General features: G+C 52.6%; 1 protein-coding gene across 3 annotated transcripts in view; it reads left to right on the forward strand.

Moving 5' to 3' along the window:
- The first annotated feature begins 1,302 nt into the window (after positions 1-1,302).
- KAT2B (lysine acetyltransferase 2B) overlaps positions 1,303-25,241 on the forward strand; it is a 97,843-nt gene continuing 73,904 nt past the window's right edge. Inside the window, exon 1 of one of the 3 annotated variants that reach the window (XM_070467065.1) lies at positions 1,303-1,689. In XM_070467065.1, the coding sequence (XP_070323166.1) occupies positions 1,441-1,689 (249 nt within the window). In that variant the 5' untranslated portion in view covers positions 1,303-1,440. Of the gene's footprint in view, positions 1,690-4,643; positions 4,770-22,424; positions 22,621-25,241 lie in introns of those variants that run through there. The other 2 variants (XM_020903905.2, XM_020903908.2) reach the window with 2 other exon arrangements.

Here is a 25,241-nt window from a genome sequence, read left to right on the forward strand (position 1 = left end):
GAGAAAATTAACTGGAAGAAAATGGGATGGGAAAGGGAATAATTCCAGGGAAAAGCACATTCCTGCACGCGTTCTGGCTGGAGTTGGGCGAGAGCTATAAAGTATGCAAAGAATTTGATAACACGGACATTAATAGCCCATATTATGTAAAAATTATGACCGTTACAAAAGCAGGACACTTGTGGAGGGTCTTGAAATATAGCGCTGGGCTTTCAAAAGCTCTTCGGAAAGGCCGACCAAAAGTGCATAACTTTCAAATGAAAAAAACTGAAACGTATTCTCCGAATTACTAACCACCACCCTCCTTGTCATCAACAATGAGACCGGTAGTCTGCAACAGTCTCAACAAAGTTGAAAACGCTGAGTTGAGCTTTTCTTTTTTTTTTTTTAAGTTTGAGGCCAGAATCAACACATTCTTTTGGATGCTGCCTAATTGTTTTCATGGTTAATACGCATGCTGGTGATATCAATTCTGAAAACTGTGAAACATTACAGGAAAGAAGGATCTAGAAAGGAGTACGGTTCTAACCCCCACCTGCAGAGATGAGCCCGAGCAGCCAACTTCTCCCCCTGCGTTTAGTTTTCATATGCACGGCGTTTTTTGGACGACCGTTCTTTCCACAACCAGCCCTTTCGAACAAAAATGTTAGAAAATATCGATTAACCGTCTTTCCCTTTCTCTGCCGGATGGGATCCAGAGATCGCTTATAGGCTGGAAGCTTTCTGAATTAAAAGAGAGACCGGGGAAGGCAAAGGAACTGCAAAGAGACACGCAAAACATCACGCCTTTATTTTGGTGAATTAGCAACAAAGAAAAGGATTAGCGTGGACGGGTACTTTTCAAAAATGTTTTTTTTTTTTTTTCCTCGGGCTCCCGCTAGGGTGGAGGAAGTTGCCCGGCTCCGAGGGAGGGTGGACTGGAGCCGAGGGACGGACGGGCCGCGTCTCTCCCGCCTGTGTCCCCGCGGCGACGGCTTGGAGGGGGGGTGGCCGGCAGGTGCCCGGGGGCCCCCTCTCTCTCCACCCGCTCCAACCCCCCGGCGGGCCTCGCCCCCGGCGGGCGCGGGTCTGGGGCGCGGGGGCGGGCAGGCCGGGGGGGAGGGGGGAAGGGCCGGGGGAGGAGCGCGGGGAGGAACGGGGAGGAGCGCGGGGCCGGGAGGAGGAGCGCCCGGGCGGGCGGGGAGGAGCGCGGGGCCGTGGCGGGGGGAGGCGGGGAGGAGCGCCCGGGCGGGCGGGGAGACCCGCGGGGAGGAGGCCCGGGCGGGCGGCGGGCGGCGCCGGCCCCTCCCTCCGCGAGCAGCTGCGGCCTCGGCGCGCGGCGGGCGGCGGCGGGCGGCGGGCGGCGGGCGGAGGTCCCGCGCTCCGGCGCCCAGAGCCGGGCGGAGACCCTGGCGGCGGCCCCGGCCCCGACTCGCGGCGCCTGCTGCGCTCCGGGCCGGCATGTCGGAGGCGGGCGGGCCCGCGCCTGGGGCGCTCCCGCTGCCTCCCGCACCCCCGCAGGGTCCCCCGGGCGCGGCGGCCGGGGGCGCGGGCTCCTGCGGGCCGGCCGCGGCGGGGGCGGCGGCGGGCGCGACCGAGGGCCCGGGCGGCGGCGGCGGCTCGGCCCGGATCGCCGTGAAGAAGGCGCAGCTGCGCTCCGCCCCGCGGGCCAAGAAGCTGGAGAAACTCGGGGTGTACTCCGCCTGCAAGGTAGGCGCGCCGCCCGGCCCTCGCCCGCCCCCGAGCCGGAGAGCCGTCCCGGACCGAGCCCCGTCGGGGGGCGCCAACCCCAAGAGGACTCCCCCCCACCTCCACCCACAGGCGTTGCTCCGCGCCCGCGCTGCCCTGGGGCGCTGCTGCTCTGTAGGAGCTCGCCGGAGGCGCCTTCCGGGAGCGGAGCGGGTCCCTGGGAGCCCCTCTCGGGGACCTGCGCGCCCCCCTCGGCCCTCGTCCCCGCTAGGCGGAGCTGGGTGGAAGCGGGGTCGCGACCCAGGAGTCGGGGCAAGCGGGGCGGGGGCGCGGCCGTGGGGGCCCGGGGCGCTGCGCGGCGGGCGGCCGGGCGCCCCGTGCTGTTACTGGTGCCGCTGGGACGCCGCCCCGGCTCTCGGCTGTAAACAGCACCCCCGGCCCCGCTGCCCGTCCGGACGCGGCGCCACCGGGGGGCCGTTGTCAGCTCGGCTTGGACCGGGTGACGGCGGGGCGGGGACGGGCGCCCCCCGGCCTTGCGCCCCCCGCAGACTCGGCCAGGCCGGGCGCTCGGGGTCGGTGACCCCGCGCGCGCGCGTCCCCCGGCCAGGCGGCTTCAGCGTCTGCTGGGGCTTCTCGGCTCCTGGGTGCGCTCCCCTCCGCGCCGCTCACGCCCTGTGTAGACCCTGCCCGGTTCAGTAAAGGTTTGTCGGCTGGTGTAGCATCCACTCAGACTTGAGTGCGCACAGGCGTCTCCCGGGAGCCGCTTCCATACTGACTCGGTGTCCGAAGGGCTGGGACGAGGCTGAGGCTGCTCTCAGGTGATGTGATGCTGGGCGGGTCACAGGCCGCATCCCGAGGGGCAACCTCAGTGCCACCCGGGACGGTATCGGATTCCGGAAACTGGGAGACAGTGGTGCTCCATGACTGGTGTTTCTGAAGGAGTGCAAAAGTTATCGAGTGGGGAGAGTGCTTCTTAGAAGGGCCCGGGGGTTGACTGCCAGTCGCGTAGATGGGTCAGAAAAAGGCGGGGGAGCCGCGGGCGCAAGGCAGATCTGTGCCGGGCCGGGAACGGGCCCAGGTACCCGGCGGCCGCGGGTTCGGAACCAGAGGCGCTCGGCCCGGCGCCTGTCCGCTCCGTGTTTCTGGTCTGGTTCTTTGTCGGGTTCCTTCTCACCCTGCTGCCACCCTAACTTGCCTGAAGTTTTGGTCCTGTCTAAAACCCTTGCTCATCTGTGCCCTGCATTCATGTTTTTAATCCTTTCAAATGTCCTTGGAGTGAAATTAGCACCCTTTCTGAAGTTTGTAACTTGAGTGTTTTACATTCCATATCTATTTGGTCATTCATTCATTCAGTGTCAGAGGGATTCCCATCGGGGTGCCAGGCATTGTGCTAGACGCTGGGACAGTGACACCCAGAACGTGTCCTTCTGGGGCTACTGGCCAGATGTGGGCACGGCTTTGTGTGCAAGTGGTGGGTGAGCCAGTTACAGCGAATCTCAGAAAACCTGCCTTCCTAGAATGCTGTTGGCACTCCGAGCAGGGCCTTCACCGACTGGAGCAGGGGTCGGGAGGAGAGCTTCCTGGAGGAAGTGGCAGTGGGTGCTAAGGACTCAGCGGTGCAGGGTGGGATGAGCTGCAGCTTCTTGTAGTGGAGAAACTGAAAGTAGTTATGACAGCTTGGAGCTGGGCCAGCGGGACCTCGAGCGCACTGACCGGGGCCCAGGTTGGTGGGGAGGTGTGTGTGTTGCCAGGAGGGAGGCCAGAGATCTTGATGTTATTTTGGGATTTTTGTTTGTTTGTTTGTTTTTTTCACTGTGCTTGAGTGTGAGGAGGTGCAGACCAGCATTTGTGTTCCTTTCTGAGCTTGCCTGTGCCTTTTTTGTAAGAAAACCCCAAAGGACAGATTCCCCTATCTTCTGTCACTGATTGGCCCTTGGCAAAAGTGACATCTCTCTGGAAAGAGACAAGTACGTTCCTGGGGAGGGGAGATGTGGTTGGAGCTATTGAAAGAGAACAGGCCTCAGACCTGATGAAAGATCTGGCCTTTAAACTTCACAAACAAACAGAAAAAGAAGGGAGGTAGTTCCTAGCCAGGGAGGGGCATCACACCCTGGAGAGAAAAAAAAAAAAAAGAAACAAACAAACTTGTTTTGCAGGATCCAGAGTAGAGTTCTTTGAACTGTGTCCTGGCCCAGATCACTCAGGTGACCCAGGTAGAGCGATCATTGAAAGTGTAGATCTGACCATATTCTGTCCCTACTGACCCTTAATTTTTCTTTACTGAAAGACCCTGTGTGGGCTGGCCATTGCTGTCTCTGGCCCCTTTTCAGGGCCATGCATCCTAGGTTCCCTTCTGCCTCAGGGCCTTTGCATGTACTGTTCACCAGGACTGAAAGCTCCTCTTCCCTCACCTTCAAGTGAACTCCCAGCTCTTCCTGCAAATGTCAGATTCCTTGCATCACATTTACAACCCTATTCAGCCTTCCCGTTCTAAATTTTCAGAACCCCCTCTGTACTTATTTTTTCTTCTTGGTGCTTTTATCTTGACTTTTAATTGTGTGATTATTTGGTAATGTGTTTGTCACTGTGAATAGATCCTAAGTGATGTGGTTATTGACTGGCTGAATGAACTAGAAAAAACCGAGATGATTAACTGCTAGAAGACCAGTAGTAGTGAAATTGTAGCCTGACCACTTCTTGACAGCTGGGTGGAGGGAATTGGCGATTTTTCACATAGGGCATTTCCAGGGCTCTCAAAGATGTGCATAGGAATAGATTTTTAGTGATATAGAAGGAGCCCCAAGTAAGTTACAAGGAGCCCAAATCCACATCTGTTTGAATGAGAGTGTAATTTATGTACCGGAAAACCAAAACCATTACCTGAGTCTTCCTGGGGAAATGGGCCATTTCTCGACGAGAGGAGGCTGGAGGGGGTGGTGGGCGAGAGTCCTCTGAGTTCACATTTCAGGCCCTACTGCGTGACCTTGGACATGACTTTACCTCACTCTCCATTTCCTTGTCCACAGCGCGGGCCTAGAAGCCCCCCCTCACAGGGCGACACTGAGGACTTCACATGGGCTCCGGTGTCTGAGGACCAGCAGGTGTGTGGTCCATGGTGCATCCTCTGAGCAGCTCAGAGTAGGGTACCCTGGAAACGTGGGAGTTGAGAAGGAACGCGGGGCTTAGCCTCCTGTCTCACTTCTGCCCCGTGTGTGGCCTTGGGCACAGGTCACAGAGTTTCCCTCTGAACCTGGCTTGCTTCATCTCTAAGAGGGAGACCATGACTTCAGCCTTGAAGTTCAAAGACAGTAGGTCCCAGAATGTTCCTGGAACCTTAGACTATTGGGTCCACACTGGCGAAATGAACCTGCCTAGTGCTGAAACAGAAATAGTTTCAGATATGGAAGACAAACTTATGCTTCCAGGAGAGAAAGAGGTGGGTGGCATAAACTGGGAGTTGAGGTTGACAGTGCTGTGTATCAGATAAGCACAGGAAACCGTCCTCAATAATCTGTGATTCCCGACGGGAGAAGAAATCTAAGGAAGAGTGGGTATATGTTTATGTGTAACTGATTCACATCTGTGTACACCTGAACTGATGCAACACTGTAAACCCACAGCACTCCACTAGAAATTACTAAAAACAAGAAAAGAAATTGCTTGGTGCTGTGCTCAGGGTCCCAGTCAGGGGCCGCCAAGCAGTTACAGACGCACTGGATGGGATTCCGGGCCGAGAGCCATACTTGGGAGACCTACGTGCGCACAGAACCAGATAATTAGCCTTCATTTAAAAAATAATGGTTTATCATCTAGAAGGGGCCCTGGGTGTGAAACGCCCGCGCCGGCGGAGGTGCTGCTGTGAGAGGGAAAGCGCCCTGCGTCGGGGGTGGCCGGCCGCAGCGGAGGGGCCGAGGGCCAGCCTCGAAGTTGGGGGAGCGCGGGAAGCCTCTGCCTGCGTTTGTCCCCCCCCCCCCCCGGAGCAGATGCTGTTCCGGCGTCTGGAGCGGCGGCTCTTAGCCGGGAGCTCTTGCGCCCCCGGGGGATGTTTCGGCCGTTGTAACGGTGGGGGGTCGGGAGGCGGCCCTGCCGGCAGCCGGTGAACAGGCCCGGGGCGTGGGTGACCGTCCCGCGGCGCGGGCCGCCGCGGGGACCCGACCCCTGAGACAGCGGTGCGGAAGCCGAGAAACCGCCTCTGGAGAAGGCTGATTTGCCCCCGAATACCGTAACTTTGCAGCTGAGGGAAAAAGGAATACTTTTCATGTTAATTTGAATAGCACTCAAAACCTGAAAAAAATCTCGATTGTGAATCCTGGGCATATCTTTAAACAGCTTTATTTTGGTATAATTTATAGACCATAAAGCTAACTAGCTGTGTAGGCAGGTGCTTTTGAGTAAAGGTGTCCAGTAGAACTTCCATGGCCGCAGTCCAGCGTTATCACTCTGCCATCCCCCGCCCCCAAAGCCTGGTCATCGCCCCCCACCTCCCACTGTGGGCACCCTTTTAGTGATGTTTTATGTCGTGTGATTGTTGGTTTGCAAACAGAAACTCAACTGAAAGTATCTTTTGGGAGACTTTTTTAGATCAGCGGTATTGTTACAGCAAGGCACAGCACGCCCAGGTGGGTAGGTAAAATGTTTCAAGCCAAAAAAACCAACTCAGCCTCACGCCACATTGCTCTGAAAGGGGGTACGGGGGAACCAAGCAGTCCGGCAGAATGTCTCATTTGGCAGGCACCATACAGAAAGTGAGAAAGAGGACCAAATTGAATTATTTCCTCCTGAACTCTCAGAGGAGATTGAAATGCCAGCCTGCAAAGCCTTCGGATTACAGCTTGCAGTTTTATGTAACTGAGAAAAGTAGTTTAGAGGGCAAAACAGCACAAAAATCTGCTGAGGACTGTTTGGTTTTAGGAAGCCTGCGCTTGCAAAAAAACACAGTGTTTTGTGAGGCCGTGCTGCTGGGTCTTGTGTGTGTTCATGTTTACCATTCAGTAGGTCTAAACCTGGTTACCTGTCCACACCAGCAGGATTTAATCTGGCGTCCGTTTAATTCTGTAACTCCACAGCTCTGACCGGTCGTAGGGAACATTGAGGGTGAAACATGCAGTTTCATTCCAGGTACCGTGGAACAATCAGAACATCTGCTTCTCAGATGAGAGGCCTGGATACTCAGCTCAGTGCCGGTAAAGCTTGGGTGTCAGCGGCTTCTGACGGAGTCGTCTGTTCCACCCTGAGAGGAAGGTTCTGGAAGAGTTGTCAGAGGTTTCCGCTCTGGACCTCTCCTACTCCGAACCTGGCTTTGGATCTGCCGCAGTGCCTGGGCGGGACCCCCTGTGACCTGAAGGGAGCCTGGAGGGTGGCCTGCCCCCAGCCGGGTGCCCCCGGCAGGCCTCACCTGCCTGCCTTTCAGTCTCCTTGCGGGTGGAGTGGGAGGCAGGGGCCGCCTCGTCGGTTTACCACGAAGACAAGATTGTCGGGTGTCTTCGAGCCTTCTTAGAAGAACACAGGCATTCCACGGACGTGTTTTATTTTTTAACAATTTCCGTTGCTATCAGCAGTTCTGTCGCTAGCGTTTTCCTGCACATCATCAATGCTTCCACCTGGGGGAACAGAAAGGCTGGGAGGTCGTCTCACCGGCGGGGCTGCCCCCGCCCGCGTCCTCCCCAGAGGCTCCCCTCGTCGGGAGGGCGCCTTCCTGCAGACGGTTTACAGGGGGCCTGAGTTCGTGGCAGGCATTCTCCTGCTCCCATTTGATGTTTATTGTGCTCCTATTGAGAAGTATGTTCAGAGGCTTGCTCTAGTCCATTGACACGTGCAGGCCGAAAAGCGAGCAGAGTAAGTGTTCTTTATGACTGGCCCGGGGCAGACAGATGCATGCCCTAGATTGTTTTAAAGCTGACAATCCAGAGCGGCCACGGCGCTGGCCCCAGAGAGTTCCCTGTGGAAGGGAGATGACAGATGGGCTGGAGAGGTGAGGACTTGCCTGTCCTGGGAATTTAGGAGTCCCCGAATAGCTTCAGCTAAGACTGCACACGCGGCAGAATTTCAGCACAATCCAGACGAAAGTCTTTCTACCCTTGTGCTCACAGCCGGGGCAGTGCTAGGAGCATCAGTGTGTGTGAGGATGTGGGGTGTGCTTTTGCATATTTGCACGTCTGTGCCACTGTCACCTGGATAATGCTGTGGAGCGTTTCCAGCCCCCCAGAGGCCCTGTGCGCCCTCCCCACCGCCGGTACCCCTTTTTTCTGATGCTTTTTGCCAGACACTAGCATTGCCTCCCTTGGAGGTCACATCAGTGGCGTCAGCACGGCATGACCGCCTTGCCTTTGGCTCTGGCACTCCACGTGGCGGCCGTAGGCTGCGTGTGTGTTGTCAGCTATAGCTCTAGTTCGTAAGAGCCCATGTTTTTAAGCTAGAAAACAAGTTAAAATTGGTTAACCATTTACAGAATGGAGGTCATTGGATGTGGACAGCTTCCTAGGATGAATTTTAATTAGGTTTGTGAAACTTTTAATTTTTTTGTGGCTGCACCGCACTGCGTGGCTCGTGGGATCCTAGTTCCCTGACCAGGGATTGAACCCAGGCTCCTGGCAGTGAAACCATGGCCTCGTAACCCCTGGACTGCCGGGGAAGTCCCCTGATTAGGCTTCTGAAAGAAAAGATGGGAATTTGATCTTTGGATGCACCGGAAGAACCCATGAGGGTAAGAATATGATGGGAAATCTAGCAGGCGTGCAGCTGCGCAGATGGAGAGACGGGTCGGATGAGAGGAGGATCCTGCAGCTTGTGGCCTTCTTCCTCCCTGCAGCCTCTTGGGGCGCCCGTGCCGGTGAATGTCAGGCCAAGTCCTGCTGTCACCCCCCTTGGCTGCGGAAGGTGACCGAGCTGTACACTGTGTCCTGTAAGCCACGCAGAGCCGAGCGCATTGCGTGCGGTGTCTGGGTTCCTAGAAGGCTGGCTGGAGTCTGGTCCAGAGGCCCCAGTGAACGCTGACACCTCCGTGTTACTGGCCCAGGGGGTGGACACGTAGCACAGAGACGGTTCCTCCTGGTTCACACCCACCCGATCTCCAGAACTGTATGCTGAGGCCGCTAAGGGCCCTGTCCTCCCCAGGAGAGGCAGTGAGGCAACCTGATTACTGTACAGCCTCTGGTTTTCCCAAACAGCTCATCCTTGAAAACCCTGTTAAATATTCAAGATAAGCTTACTATTTAATGGAATTATATGGACCATAAAGTAATCTTTTCTGTAGTTGATAGGGTTAACGCAAAGGGATTTTCATCTTTTTGTCTTGCGTGTGCATGTGTATAACATGGGGGTCGTTATAAACATTGTTTCCATGGGCAACTTAGGAAGGTCGCCACTCAGGTAGGCTTTCTCTTTTAAAACTTCTTACTGGAGTGTAGTTGATTTACAGTGTCGTGTTAGTTTTGGGTGGACAGCAGAGTGAATCGGCCTCACATACACACATACTGTTTTGATTCTTTCCCATGTCGGTCATTACCGGGCACTGAGGAGCCTTCCCTGTGCTCACGGTATGTCCTTGAGTGAAAGTGAAAGTGAGAGTCACTCAGTCGTGTCCGACTCTTTGTGACCCCATGGACTGTTCTCCATGTGACCCCCATGGAGTTCTCCAGGCCAGAATACTGGAGTGGGTAGTGTTCCCTTCTCCAGGGGATCTTCCCAACCCAGGGATCGAAGCCAGGTTCTCCCGCATTGCAGGCAGAGTCTTTACCAGCTCAGCCACCAGGGAAGCCCACAGTATGTCTTGTTAGTTATCTGTGTTATATGGTAGTGTACATATGGAACTATATGTTGTGTATATTGGAACGGTCCAATTTCCCAGTTTATTCCTCCCCACATGATAGGCTGTCTTTAATTTGTTCTGTTTGTACCCAGAGGCCCAGACACAGGACTTATTATGTTTTTAATCAGGAGTCAAATGCATTTATTTTGGAAGAAAAAGTGTGAATGATGTCTCTAACGATTCCCTTGGAGTGACGCACCACCTCACCTTCGGAGGTTTCCTGTGGTCTCTTCAGTGACCTCAAGGCAAGGAGTGTGGGGGTATTTCCATGACGGCCACACCGTGGAGCCGGCCCCCACGCGCACTGGGGGTGGACAGCCTCCTGGGAGGCGTCTGTGGTCCGCGGGAGTGTCCCGAAGCGCAGGGTGATTCCTGACCAACATCCCAGTGACTGATGGCCGCTGCTCCAGTTTGCATCGGCTCTAACAAGCTGGTGCTGAAACTGGCTGGCAGAAGGCCAGGGAAGCCAAGGTCAGCGCACTTTGAAACAGCGACGTGAGTCCTGGCAGCCAAGCCTCGGGCGTCCCCGCAGGACCACCTGCCCCGCCACCCCCCGGGGGCGTGTCCACGAGTGCGGCAGGCCGGCGACGGGGGTGTGTGTGTGTCCCTAAGTGCTGCTTTCGAGCTGTCAGTCTGCGGGGCGGTGGGGGTCCCGCCCCCTCCACAAGCTCAGCTCTCAGGGCTGTCGAGCAGAGGGGGTCCTGCCACCATCCCCGTCCACCCGGCAGACCCTCCTGGAACGCGCAGACGTGGGCACACAGCGACAGATGGGCGCTCGCTCTGGGAGAGCTTGCTCGCTGGTGGCAGAAGCAGACAGTAAACAAGAAAATAGAGCGCTAAGTGCCGCACACAGTGAAGACGAAAGCAGAGCCGCGGACGAGGCTCCCTGGGCGGCGCCGCCAGACGGAAAGCCCTCTCCGAAGAGGGGCCCGTCCTGGACCTGAGTGACGGCAGGGAGCCAGCGCTGCGTGGGGCCCCGGGCCCCGGGGAGAGGCCGCCGCAGAGACTCCGGCCCAGGGGCTTGGCGGGGTCACGGGCAGCCTGGGGCTGCTGGGCTGGGGGTGGGGGTGATGGGGCCGGGTTGCCGGGTCGTCCTCACAGGGTGAAATGATCTGATCTCCCACTTCCGAGCAGTTTCAACAAATGCATGGTCAGACCCAGGACGCTTTTGTCACCTTAGAAAGTTGCCCACCTCAGAAGCAACCGCTGATCTCTGTCCCCGAAGGCTGGTTTCGGTATTCCTGCGTTTCTTGTACCACGTGGTACGCACTGTTGCTTTTGCGCTCCGCTTAGGATTTTGGGGGTTCATTCATGTTGCTGCATTCATCAGTAGTTTATTTCTTTTTATTGTTGAGAAATACTCCACTATACGGATGTGCTACAGCTTCTCTGTCTGCCTGTTGATAGATCTGGCCTGTTCCCAGTCTTTTCAGAGGAGACCTGCTCGTTTTAAGCATCCTCTTTGCTCTGAGGAGGATAAAGTGTGTGAGACGAAGAGGAGGAAATCGGGGGCATTTGAAGTCGCTACAGCCCGGGCCTAAGTGGACGGTGCTTGGGTGAAGGCAGTGACGCGTGAGGAGACAGCTTGAGGCTGTGTTATGAATTTAGAAGCAACAGGATTTGAGTTATTGGGGGGCGTGCTGGCAGGTGAATGTATGTGATGTGTAGGTTGTAAGCCTGAGCAGCTGAGAGGAGGGATCCATTTATCAAGATGGTGAGACCGCGGGAGAAACATTGAGACGGGTGAGTTGGGAACTCTCTTACGGACCTGTTACAGTGTGATTCTGAGTCAAATGTGATGCTGAAGTGAGGTGATTTCATTTAGCAGTTGTGTGTAATATCTGGAGCATTCTAAATAATTAGCAAATGGTAGCTACTATTCCAGTTACAGGCAGCGCTAATTAAACCTAAGTGCTGGCGAAGATGAATGGATAAAGGTGTGGTGTGTATATGCATTGGGCTGTTACTTAGTCCTAAAATGGATGAAATAATGTCACTTGCCACAGCATGGATGGATCTAGGGATTATCATCCTAAGTGAAGTAAGATGAATACCATATGGTATCACTTACATGTGGATGCTAAAATAGTACAAGTGAACTTACAAAACAGAAACAGACTCACAGAAACAGAAAACAAGTTTATGGCCCCCAGAGTTGGGGGAGGGATGCGTTAGGAGTCTGGGTTTCACTTACACACACTGCTGTGTACAAAACGGTGAACAGCAAGGCCCTGCGTTTAGCACAGGGAACTGGATCCAGCATCTTATGATGACCTGTCGTGGAAGAGAACAGGGAAAAGAACACATACATGGTATAACTGAATTACTTCGCCCTATACAGGAAAGGAACTCAATATTGTAAGTCAGCTATACTTGGGGGAAGAAAACAGTGCTAAGTGATAACTGTTGATCTTAATACAGTGACTTGCCCAAATGGAGGCAAAGGAAAGTGAGCAAACAGAAATAGTGGGAATTAGGGTCCCCTGGGTAAAGGGGAGAGCCATTGATGGAAGCTCTTGAGTTTCAGGTAGAAAACTTCACACTGAACCCGCGTGCTAACAGTGAGTCTCTGCAGCAGGAAGGAGGACACATGGGATGTTTTAGAGCCAGGAGGTCGAGGTCGAGGTTTTGGGTGGGGTGCTTGCTCCTTGGCCAGCCGGGTGAGCGCAGCACGCAGGCCTCTCTGAGCGCGGACTCGCGGGCTCTGTGGGCCCTTGGGTGGGGAGATAGGATGGGGCGATAGGACGATGAAGGCGACAGTCCCCTTGGGAGCGGCAGACAAAAGTGCTGAACTTTGCTGGTGGCATTTTTGAGCGGAGCCCATGTTCCATGCAAGGCAGGCATGTGCTGAAGGTGGGAATCTGCCGGGCCCGGCGGGGAGAGAGGAGAAGAATGAACCGGAGAGACTTGGAAAGGAGAGCCAGGTGGCCCGGGATGGGGGCTCGCAGGCAGGTGGTCACCCTGGGAGCTGGGGACGCGGATGTAGGGAAGGGTGGTGGGCTGGGTGCTGGGGCTGAGGGCGGCCTCGAGAATCCGGCCGAGGAGCCTGGTTGGGGGCCTGCTCTGCGGGCGGTGGGGCTGCTAGGCTGACCCTGTGGGGGCCCCGGAGCGGCGCCCACGGTCTGTGCTGCGTCTGGTCGGTGCGGTGCTGAGACAGCAGGCGGGACCGAGGCGTCCCTGCCTGCGCTGGAGTCCGCGCCAGCCGCTTCGGGGGTCTCTGGCGAAACCCACGGTGGGGACACGCGCAGGCGTGTGCGCGCGCGCAGGACGAGGCTCCGGGAACGTCTGCGGCTCTGCGCTCCGGGGCCCCTGAGTCACTCAGGCCTCCGGAGCCCCTCCGGGTGACGCCGCTGGCTTTGGGCCTGGAGGGCTGACTCGGGTGTGATGAGGGGTCCCGCCCCTCGCAGGCCGGTCGCGGCCCTAGAGTCGTTCTAACAGCGTCTGGGGGTCTCGGGGGTCCTGGGCCTTGGATTCGCCCAGATCGGATGAATCAGTGTGAGAGTCAGATCTTGACTTGACTCCAGCCTGGACGCAGGGACGTCTTCCAGGCCCAGGGGTCTCCTCCCAGAGCTTTCCCGTTGGTCTGATGTTAGCGCGTCTCGGAGGGTCTGCAAGGGCGTTGTGCGAATCTTGACTGTACCCGGTGGTCTTCCCTGGGGTCATTTCCTCAGGGCTGAGTTCTCTTCTCCGCTGTACCGCCTGACCACTCTCCTCAGTCCTCGTTTTGCTGGTTCCACTTGGCTTCCAGACCAGAATGGCACCCTTCCTCAAGGTCTCCCGAGACCTTGTGTTTCCCAGTGCCTCACTGGTTGTCCGGAGCAGGCAATGGCACCCCACTCCAGTACTCTTGCCTGGAAAATCCCATGGATGGAGGAGCCTGAAGTCTATGGGGTCGCTAAGAGTCGGGCACAACTGAGCAGCTTAACTTTCACTTTTCACTTTCATGCATTGTAGAAGGAAATGGCAGCCCACTCCAGTGTTTTTGCCTGGAGAACCCCAGGGACGGGGGAGCCTGGTGGGCTGCCGCCTATGGGGTCGCACAGAGCCGGACACGACTGAAGCGACTTGTCAGCAGCAGCACTGGTTGTCCGTTCTCTCCTTCCAGTTCTGTTTCCACTTTGTTTTTTTGGCCGTACCCTGCTGCACCTGGGGTCTTCGTTCCCGAACCGGGGCTCAGACCCTCGCCCTGCAGGGGAAGCGTGGAGTCTTAACTGCTAACCACCAGGGGATCCCCAGTTTTCACCTTCAGTCAGTTCAGTCGCTCAGTCGTGTCCGACTCTTTGTGACCCCATGAATCGCAGCATGCCAGGCCTCCCTGTTCATCACCAACTCCCGGAATTTACCCAAACTCATGTCCATCGAGTCGGTGATGCCATCCAACCATCTCATCCTCTGTCGTCCCCTTCTCCTCCTTCCCCCAATCCCTCCCAGCATCAGGGTCTTTTCAAATGAGTCAGCTCTTCGCATGATGTAGCCAAAGTATTGGAGTTTCAGCTTCAGCATCAGTCCTTCCAATGAACACCAAGGACTGATCTCCTTTAGGATGGCCTGGTTGGATCTCCTTCCAGCCCAAGGGACTCTCAAGAGTCTTCTCCAACACCACAGTTCAAAAGCATCAATTCTTCTGCACACAGCTTTCTTTATAATCCAACTGTCACATCCATATGTGACCACAGGAAAAACCATAGCCTTGACTAGACGGACCTTTGTTGGCAAAGTAGTGTCTCAGCTTTTTAATATGCTATCTAGGTTGGTCATAACTTTCCTTCCAAGGGCACCTTCAGTCCCAGGCATATTCGAGCTCCTGAGGAAAGACTGTCTCCCCACTCCCACTTCTTTTTACCTGCGCTCAAAGCCCCCAAATCTTAAAGATCCCTGTTTCCAGTCACAGCTTTATGCTGTCTGCGGGCCATCCACAGGCAGTTGTGGAAGCCAGAGGGATTATCACCCAGTGAGGAAAGAAAAAAGTTTGCGTCCCAGAAAGGATGGCTTAGCTGCTTAAATTCACAGCGTGTGTGGAAAGCTCCCGTTAATCAGGGAGAAGAGAGGTTTTAACAGTCACATCCCCAAGGCCACCTTCACATTTTGCTGCTCCAAGTGTGGTCCTCACCTCATTGCTTAGAAATGAGATTCTGGGGCCTCACCCTGGCCCTCCTGATTCTGAATCTGCATTTTAACAAGATTGCTGAGGTAATTTGGGGGCAGATTAAAATTTGAGAACACCCCACGAGTATCATTCAAACTGCTTCCAAAGCGGTTCACTTCCAGAGAGAACCTTTATTGAAATCACAGCTCATACAGCAGACTCCGGGTGTTGTTGCTGTTTTAAAATAGGAGGAAAGAAATTTTTTTCAAAGAAATACATGTTAAAAAAAAAAGACATGCTCACAGTTAAGAGCAGAATTCAGATGCTCATGATGGTGGCAAGTCAAAACTTAGACGCTCCCACCCCAGTCCTCCCAACCCCAGCTCACTCTTCCTTCTCTTGTAATCATTTTCAGAAATTGTCGGTCTCCCTTCTTCCCCTGCCTTCCTGAGGCTGCATCTTCCATTTTCTACTGTAGTTTAAGGAGGGGAACGGGAGTCATTGTACAGAAACCCATTGCTGATTCAGATAGAATGAATTTGCAAACAAGCCAGAAAGCTGCAGGGCAGCAGGTCAAAGGTGTCAGTGAGAGGAACGCCAGCAAGAGGGCTTTATTATTAGCATGTTTTAATTGTTTCAGCCTTTCCACTCATTGTGAAACCAGGGCAGCCTACTTAACGGCTTATTTCTGTCGCTTGTTATTTCTCCTTTGCTGGGGTAGATTCCCACTGGCATGGTCACCTAGACGCTCTGACTTCTTTTGCTTTTTCCTTGATCAGAAAGGACAGCGGTGGAGACCCCCACCCCCTCCCCCCCCACCCTGGGGCTGGTGTTTTATTATGATGATGGTTTTTAATGTAGCTTATTAAGCTTCTTCCATTTGTATTTGAGAAAATAAGCTTCAATTTTGGGACACACTGTAGAAGACCCATATTTGAATAGATAGAATTTAGTAGCAAGTTCTTGCCCTTTTACACGACAGCTTTATTGAGGTATAATTCGCATGGCATGAACTCCTGTGGCTCCAAGTGTGCAATTCAGTCACTTTGGGAAACTGAGTAGCACAGTCATCAGCCAAGTCCAGGTTTCCACTCCCGCAGAAAGGGCCTGTGTGCACCTCCCGCCCAGACTGCTGTTGCCCTCTGCTGCTGCTCTCAGGCGTGTCCGACTGTGCCACCCCATGGACTGCGCCCCCCCCCCCCCCCGGCTCCTCTGTCCATGGGATGCTCCTGGTGCGAACACTGGAGTGGGTTGCCATGCCGCCTCCAGTGGATCTTGCCAACCCAGGGACTGAACCCAGGTCTCCTGAATTGCAGGCAGTTGCTTTACCCCTGAGCCACCAGGGAAGCCTAGTCAACTTTCCACCTCGATGCATTTGCCTTTTCTGGACATTTATGTAACTGACATGTATAATGTGTGATTGTTTGGCGCCTGGCTCCTTGCATCATGTTTTACAGCTCCTCCTGTGGTAGCTTGCATCATTATGTCACTGTTTTCTGCCCTGTCATATTCCAGTGGGGATGCCAGATTTTATGAATTCACCGGTTGATGAACTTTGGGTTCTTTTCACTTTTTGGTTAATATGAGTAATGTTACTGAAAATGATTTTTTTCTTAAGTTGTGGTAGAATACACATCACATAAAATTTATCATCTTAACCATTTTTAAGTTCAACAGTGTTGAGAAATTCACCCTGTTGTACAACCATCATCATCTCTCTACTGTATTTCATCCTGCGAACGGAAACTCTGCTCTCCTTGAACAGGAGCTCCCCATGGCTTTAGTTCCTCACTTCCTGGCAGCCTCCCCTTGTCTCTATGATTTGACTGCTTTTCACTCTGTGTTCTTCTGATGCGCAGAAATTCTACATTGTGATTGAGTCGTGGTGGTGTTGTTGCTGTCTGCTTTTGGTGTCCTATCCAAGAAGTCATGGACAAATGTAACGTCAAGAAGCTTTTCCCTTATGTTTTCTGTTAAGAGTTTCATCATTTAGGTTTTAGGTCTTTAATCCATTTGAGGTTAGTTTTTCTATATGAGGTAAGAGTTCAACAACTTCATTCTTTTGCATGTGAATATTCAGTTTTTCCATTTGTCAAAAAGGTTGCCCTTTTCCCATTGAATGGTCTTGGCCCCCTTGTCGAGAATCATTTGACCACCTATGTGAGGGTTTATTTGGGGGTTTTCTGTTAGCTTAACTTTTTTTGAAACTGCTGAGTTGTTTTCCAAAGCAGCTGCTCCATATTAACAGGCCCCTTCAACAGTGCCCGAGGACTCGTGTGCCTTCACGACCAGACGCGTTGCCTGCTCTTTTGATTGCAGTCATTCTCCTGGGGGAGAAGTTGTATCCTATTGTTGTTTTCGTTCTTAACCTTTGAGCGTTTGCTTTTGTCCAGCCTGGAAAAGAGAGGTAGCAAATCAGACAGACACACAGGCGCACACAGCCACAGGGCCTGAGCACACTCGGTGCTTCTGCAGGGTAGACCGAACAAACTCAGGGAGGTGTCTTAGCGTCTGGAGCTTCTGCTTTCTCTTCTGAGTAGTGGGAGCGGTGAACCCCTTTCTCACACAGGGCGAGGTGGGGATGTGCGCAACAGCCTGTTGTAGCCCATGCTGTAATGTTGGACTCTCAGTCTTACTCCCTAATCCTGTCTGTATGTTTTCGCTGTGGGACATTCCCTGTCACTGGTTTAACTTCTCCGGCATTTTAAGCCTGACAGCGAGCGTCCTGCTGGAGGGCCTGGCGCTGCCACTGCGGCTCCTCTGGGTGCCAACCAGGACTCTTCAGGCCCGGAGTACCCTGCTCCCTGTCTGCCTGCCATCTGGGTCATGGTTACTTGTTTATCCAGTTTTGCTTCCTTCTGTCCTGGCTTCTGCATCCTCTGACCTCTCACCCTGGATCCTGCCAGGGCAGAGACCATTTTTATGCCATGGGCTTGTCAGCAGCACGGAGGCGGCCTTTTCTCTCTTGGCGCTGCTGCTCTGCAGAAACGGCTCCTGGGGAACGAGCTCCCCAGCCCCCACGCCCAGTTTGTAGCTGCCACAGTAATTGGCTTGGCAGTCACTCCCTGCAAGGTTGTCCTGCAGCTGATACTCTGTTGAAGCTGCAAGGCCAACCCCCTTGGGAGTTCCCCCGAGCCAGCAGCCGTCTGGTCTAATTAAGGTGTTTTGAAGGGAGCCCTCTTATCTCAGAGAACAGTGGCAGCCGGAACATCTGGAAGGGAGATAGGGAGGCCGAAGAGGAGGGCAGGTAGCAGCAGCTTGGGGTGCTTGGCAGAAAATGCGCTGCTGGCAACAGGGGTGATGCTGACTGTTTTCTCAGGACTTAGTACGTCCTCTCTCGTAAACTGGGCCATAGGTCCTGCACACATTAAAAAATACGATGCACTTAGGGTTCAGCGTGTCCTGTGATATTTGTACACATGTAGGGAAGTAATTTTCTTATCCCACCAACATGAAAAATCCAGAAACAACTGAGCAAAATCAAGAGACTTCCGGATATTTCAATTGGGTATAACTTTCATCATTTAGAAGCATTTAAGAAATATGGGGACTCTTCTGTACCTTAGCAGTTAGGGTCTGTAGTGAAGACTTGGGTTTGGAGGGGTAAATTCCCTTTAAACTCTAGTGCAGCAACATCAATAGGAATCGAACATGAGCACATACCTGTCTGTAACTTAACGTTTCCTGACAGCCACTTGTGTTCTTAAATGTTCTATTACAGTTGATTGACAGTGTCGTGTTAGCTTCAGGTGTCCAGCAGAGTGAATCAGTTATGCGTGCACACATATCCACTCTGTCTTAGATTCTTTTCCCATCATAGGTCATCACAGAGGATCGAGTGGAGTGCCCTGTGTTACACAGCAGGTTCTTATCTGTTTTATGCCACTTGCATTAATTTTCTTGAAATGCCATAAAAAAATGATCACAAACATTATCAGGAATTTCTTCCTTTAATTCAGTTTTGGAGGCCAGAGGTCTGAAATCAAGGTGTCAGCAGGGCAGGGCTCTGAAGGGTCTGGGATGAATCTTTCCTGGGACTTCCTAGCATCTGGTGGCTCCTGGCAGCCTTGGCCAGGACCAGGGATCGACAGGGTGGGTTGTTAACCCCTGAACCACAGGGGAAGTTCCCTCTTGGTTTTATAGGTTCTCCTCTCCAGTCTCTGCCTGTCTCCACAGGGCATCTTCCATCTGCGTGAGTGACTTGTCCGGATCTCCCTCTCCTTTTCTCTTACAAAAATACCACTTATTGGTTTTAAGGCCCAGTCTAAACTAGGTTAATTTTGTCTCAAGATCCTTAAGTAATCCTGGGTCCAGACAAGGTCCCTTTGTGAGGTTCTGGGTGGTCATAAACTTTGGGGGACAAGTATTCAGCACATAAAAAATGGAAAGAAAACACTTTCTTAGTTTTAATGTTTTACCTAATATTTGAAAATATCATTATAACATGAATCAGTAGAAAAGAATTCCTGATTAGATAGTTTAGTATCCTTCCCCCACCTCTGACACTGTCTCTGAATTCAGAGCATTTCCGACTGTGGCTCACCTCGGCCTTGCCCGGGGCGGCGGGGCGGCCTGGAGCCCTGCACGTGCTGACGCAGCTTTCCCACTTCAGGGTTTCTCTGTGCTCCCTTCTCACCCTCCCTCCACCCTTCTCTTAGTTTTCATGGAATTTCTCTGTTTATTTGGGAAAAGTCTCAGTCCTTCTGAACAAAGGAAACAAAAACCTACTTTGTAAAAGCTACTGGGTTCGCTAGACTCAGTGGAGGAAGCGGGGTTGGCCACTTTTGAAAGAAAAGTCCTTCATTCAGTTACTTTCTAAATCATCGGAGTTTCTTGTGCAGTTTATCAAACTCTGCTGTCACAAGTGGCTTCAGTGTCGGGGGTGTAGCCGTCTTTTACTGAGAACGGGGAATGCAAGGGTCTTGGGAGGACTCTCCCTGATGTGAGGTTCATGACCTACCCACTTCTCAGGCTCCCAAGAACACAGCAGTCTTCTGTCATATTAAGACAAGAAGAGGCATCGACTTTAACTTCTGGACTCTAAGTCTGTTGCAATCATGAGGTTAAGATTTTTATCTCTGAAAATCCGTATCCTTTTCTCCAAGAACTGGAAGCTTGTTCCTGTCTTGGCTTGAACCTAAGTGAGGGGAGGGGGCTTATAAGCAGTGCCACAGGGACAAGGGTGTTGGATCCTGGAATTCTTACATGTGGTTTATGATAAGGCTGTGGTTTCCACCCTCCCTGTGTGTACTGAGCCTCTGTTACTGTTGTTGGAATCTCTCTGGAATTATGTTTTTTCCTTCAGAGGAATCAATGTTAAAGAAAATTAGCAATCAACCCATGAATATGAACTCCAGAGAAGAATATAGAATACAAAGGCAATGTCTCTTCTCCTCCCAAATTTCACCCCCCCACACTAGAAAGTGTGTCTCTTTCTAGTTCCTCTGTATATCTGCATTCCTACATTTGAAATTGCTTATGCATTTAACAAACATACATCAAATTATGGTCCGTATTATTTGGTGAGTTTGTCTTTGCTACCATTCACTAGGACCTAGATGGGTTCCTTGTCAGAACAAATATTTAGCCTTATTTTTTTTAATCCATTGAAAAATTGAAGTCTAGTTGATAAATAATATTGTTTTAGGTGTGAGCAAAGTGAATCAGTTACATATATATATCGTCACACATCTGGAAGATCCTTTCCCCATACAGTCATTGGAGGATGTTGAGTAGAGATCCCTGTGCTGTACAGTAGGTGCTCATTAGTTACTGTTTTATATGTGGCGTGTGTGGATGTCAATCCCGAGCTCCCAGTTTATCCGTCTCTCCTCCCTTCCCCCACTGGTGACAGTAAGTTTGTTGTCTACATATGTAACTCTATTTCTCTTTTGTAAATAAGTTCATTTGTACCTTTTTTTTTTTAGATTCCACATATAAGTGATACCATATTTATCTTTCTGTCTCTGACTTACTTCACTCAGTATGACAGTCTCTAGGTCTATCCATGTTGTTGCAAATGGTATGCTTTCTTTCTTTTTTATGGCTGAGTAATATTCCATTGTGTATGCTTGTTTTTGTTCCGTCACTTAGTCGTGTTCAACTCTTTGCGGCCCCATGGACTGCAGCACGCCAGGCCTCCCTGTCCTTCACCATCTCCCAGAGTTTACTTAAACTCATGTCCATTGAGTCAGTGATGCCATCCAACCGTCTCATCCTCTGTCGTCCCCTTCTCCTCCTGCCCTCAATCCTTCTCAGCATCAGGGTCTTTTCCAGTGAGTCGGCTCTTAGCATCAGGTGGCCAAAGTATTGGAGCTCCAGCTCCAGCTTTGGCCCTTCCAGTTTATGTTGTGCACATGTACCACATCTTTTTTATCCATTCCTCTGTTGATGGACATTTAAATTGCTTCCATGTCTTGGCTATTGTAAATAGTGTTGCAGTGAATGTTGGGATGCATATATCTTTTTTGTTGTTTAATATTGAGCGAGCAAGTGACTTCAAGTTAGGAATAACTTTTTTTTTTTTAATCAGAGGATAATTGCTTTACAATGTTGTGTTAGTTTGCACCTATCTTTTAAATTAGTTTTCTCCAGGTGCATGACCAGCAGTGGGATTGCTGGATCATGTATGTGAGGAGCGTCACTTTTCGGTTGTAAGCTGACCAATCTTTTGTTCATTAAGTGCTGTGATTCCACAGTGATTGGGACCAGTATCTTCAAGCTACTTTCGCTGGTTGCATCCTCTTTAGGTCCTTGCTTTAAAGTATTAACTGTCATAGTTGGTCATGATTTACAGAGCTCTGGTCTCAGCTAATCTTTCACCTAACAGGGCTCTCCTACCATGTTACCAGCATCTTCATTACCAGTTCCACCCATTCAGCGCCTACCCACCTTCATTCCTTAGTGCCTCTAACAGTCTTGTGGGATGACTATTTTGTGCTCCTTTCATAGATTAGGAAGGTTAAGGGATTTACCCCACGTTCATACAGTTCACAGATGCTGAAGCTAAGGTTTGAAATTGCCTTTGCATCACTCCAGGCCCACCCTCCTGAACAGAGCTTTGATCCTGTGTGCTGTCCCCTGCCGCCTGTCTGCCAACCTCAGCCCAGAATGAAACGCTTTGCTGGCAAACACATTTTTGTCCCGTCGCTGCTGTCGGCTGGTCAGGGGCTGCGGGGGAAGCGGCCAAGTCCTCACGGACGCGTTCTGCCTTCCCCCGCCCTCCCCGCCGTCTCCACCCCTGCCTTCTGCGCGCCTCCAGGCTTGGAGGAAGCATATCCTGAAGGAAGATCCCGGTCCTGGGACTTTGCTGCGGGAAGATCCAGTCTCCTTCTACCGGGCCGTCTGGGAGAATTTAATCACTCGCTTAGAGAAGACGGATGCCTGCCTCCCTCTGGCGCTGCCCGCGCTCCCAGACTGCGCTTTACTTTTCTGAGGACGTTCTCCAGTGACTCCGGGGCCTTCAAAGCCGAGCGCCACTGGGCTGCGTCTTCATCTCCCGTGAAGAGAGGGTTCTGGTGTCTCAGCATCCAGGCTTGTAATGTGAGGGACACGCAGAGGGTGCTCGGGGTTTGAAAAGTGAGTACACGGGGCGTGAGGAGCAGGAAAGGCTCTGCGCTCGTTTCCTTTCCCCCCTTCTCCCTGTGCATGTCACCCCCCGGCCTCCAAACGCAGGGAGCCGTCCCGTAGCCCTCTCGCGAGCTGGGCCGTCTGCGTGCGGGGCATCTGCGTGCGTGCCGTCGTCTGCGTGCGTGCCGTCTGCGTGCGTGCCGTCTGCGTGCCGTGGGAACAGCTGCGGGGAGGCCCCACCTCAGGCACGGCCGCGGGCTTTCTTACCTGTGGGCTCAGACTTTTGCCGCAGGAGGTTCTGTCTTGTCTGGGTGATGGCTGTCCTCTTAGCCGTGGAGCGAACAGGGTTGATCAGGCCTGCTGGCCAGCCTCCCCGCGTCCCTGTAACGAGGAACCTCATGCTTACCTAGGTCAGAGTCTCTCTCGGCGTTTGGAGCGACAGATGCGCTCAGTGGGTTTAACTGTGGTCCACACGGAGCTCTTGCCACAGGTACTTCCTTCCCGGGGCCAGCCTGCCCGTGAAGCAGACCGCGGCTGTGGTTGCTTCTGTGACCAGATGCAAAATCCATCGTGTCTGTCAAAAGCCGCAGAGGTCACGGAGGCAGACTGAGGACAGACTGAGTTCCGATTGTTATCCGCTTGACCCCACACCCAACGTAAGCCCTTGTCCTCGCTAAGTCACAAAACCCTTGACTAGGCAGCTTGGCACCTTTAGGACAATTCAGGGAGCATCCTGCGGTCTCTTGGTGGGCCTTCCTTTCTATCCAGATCTCAGAGATTTATAAGTGCTGGGTCGTATTTGTAGTTAATGTGCTTCTCTGTGTGATAGGAGCATCATTATCCTGGATTGGAAGTTAGAAGCAGAAGGAAGTAAGACGATTTACTGATACAGATTAATGACAGGAAAGTGGGTGGATCCCCCCCCCCCCCAATGATTGCTATTTAAGGGAAAAAAGAGAGGGGGGATGGTTGACCCTAATGACTAAAGTAAAGAGTGAAAGAGAAAGAAAATGTTTGCAGACACCCGGCCTCAAGCCCTTGTGTTCTGTCTCCATTCCTGTTTGAAGCCCGGAGGGCCCTCCTTGAGAGGAGGGGAAGACAAGTAACCGGGCTGACATGTTACCGTTCTCAGGAGGCCTTCTCTGTGGGGTCCCCAGTGCAGCGCTCCCCTTTCTGCCCTGAGCTCCGCTCGCCCTGGCTCCTGCGCTCTGTTGAGCAAACCAGGCCTGCCCTTGCCTTTGCACAGGTTGCTCCCTCTGCCTGGGCTGTTCTTCTGCCAGCGACCTTCATTGTCAAACCTTTGGTTGAACGCCCCCGTCTCTAAAGGCCCCGGTTAAAACCGTGCGTTTGGCTTCTCTGTTCCCAGACCTTCCTGACCCGCCGTCAGCCTTTCTCTCCCAGAACCACCCTCTCCGACAGCCTGTCGCTGTGCTCACCTGCTCTGCCTGTCTGCCGCCCCCAGCCCCCCACGGCTGCTCTCCCCCGGACCAGCAGGGTCTCCTTGGCAACTTCCATACCCAGCAGACGTAGCCGCAGGGAGTAGACTCTCGCCTATCGTGAGTCCGTGACTTAGGATGTAGTTCTCCGGACTCCCCAGTTTCTGGCCGCCGCTGTTTTCTCCTTTTAGGTTTGGCACGCTCTCCTTCATTGGCTGCTTTTGCCATCACTTGTTTTTCTTTAGCCGAAGGCCTTTTTTGGAAAGGTCAGCTGAATCAGACCAACTGCTCAGAACAGCTGGAGGTGGGGGCAGATGGCCCACCACGAGGAGAAGAGGGGTGGGTATGTGTGGGGGTCTGCCCCAGCCCTCGAGATTGTGGGGTGCTTTCTGGGGAGCAGACTCTCATGAGCATCACCTCAGGAACATGGCCTTGGAGACCTTGTCTCTCAGAGGCAGATGGCTTGCCTAAGAGAATTTCAGGGCCCAGTTTAGCTTAGTATCAGAGCCTGTGGGTAGCAGTAGGCCCTGCCTGGTGCCTGGCCAGACCAATGAGGGTCCCTGGAGCTAGGCACTGGGGGCTGCTCTGTTGGGGGTCGCTGGTGGAAGGTCCTTCCTCCCCATCCTCACTGTGAGGAGCAGTAAGATGGCGATTGCCAGGATCCACATGCCCACGGGGAAGGGCTTACCATCAAAAGCAGGTTTTTCTTCTTGCATCTTGACCCTCCCTGCCTTGCCAGTTATTTATTCTTTCTTTTCTTAATCTCCTTTACATGGGTACACTTCAAGAACTATTCCTGTCTTCGGAGAATTTTCCATGTGAGGTCAAGGCAGCAGCCGTTCTGAAATTTTCAGACTTCTGTTAACTTCAGCCATCTGGTACATCAGGGGCTGGGGGGGCTGGGAGATCCAAACCAGGGAGAAAAGACGTCTGAGGGGACAAAAGATCTAACACAAAGCCCAAGCATAAAAATATTGCAGTTTATTTAAAGGCCAGTAGTGTCCAGGATTTGATTTAGGTCATACTTGAATGGTCTAGTGGTTTTCCCCACTTTCTTCAATTTCAGTCTGAATTTGGCAATAAGGAGTTCATGATCTGAGCCACAGTCAGCTCCTGGTCTTGTTTTTGCTGACTATATAAAGGGATTCTCCATCTTTTGCTGAAAAGAGTATAATCAATCTGATTTCGGTGTTGACCATCTGGTGATGTCCATGTGTAGAGTCTTCTCTTGTGTTGTTGGAAGAGGGTGTTTGCTATGACCAGTGCGTTCTCTTGGCAAAACTCTATTAGCCTTTGCCCTGCTTCATTCCGTACTCCAAGGCCAAATTTGCCTGTTATTCCAGGTGTTTCTTGACTTCCTACTTTTGCATTCCAGTCCCCTATAATGAAAAGGACATCTTTTTTGGGTGTTAGTTCTAAAAGGTCTTGTAGGCCTTCATAGAGCCATTCAACTTCAGCTTCTTCAGCATTACTGGTTGGGGCATAGGCTTGGATTACCGTGATATTGAATGGTTTGCCTTGGAAGCGAACAGAGATCATTCTGTCGTTTTTGAGATTGTATCCAAGTACTGCACTTCGGACTCTTTTGTTGACCATGATGGCTACTCCATTTCTTCTAAGGGATTCTTGCCCACAGTAGTAGATATAATGGTCATCTGAGTTAAATTCACCCATT

This window comes from Odocoileus virginianus, chromosome 4, assembly GCF_023699985.2.
Source record: "Odocoileus virginianus isolate 20LAN1187 ecotype Illinois chromosome 4, Ovbor_1.2, whole genome shotgun sequence".
NCBI classification, from domain to species: domain Eukaryota; kingdom Metazoa; phylum Chordata; class Mammalia; order Artiodactyla; family Cervidae; genus Odocoileus; species Odocoileus virginianus.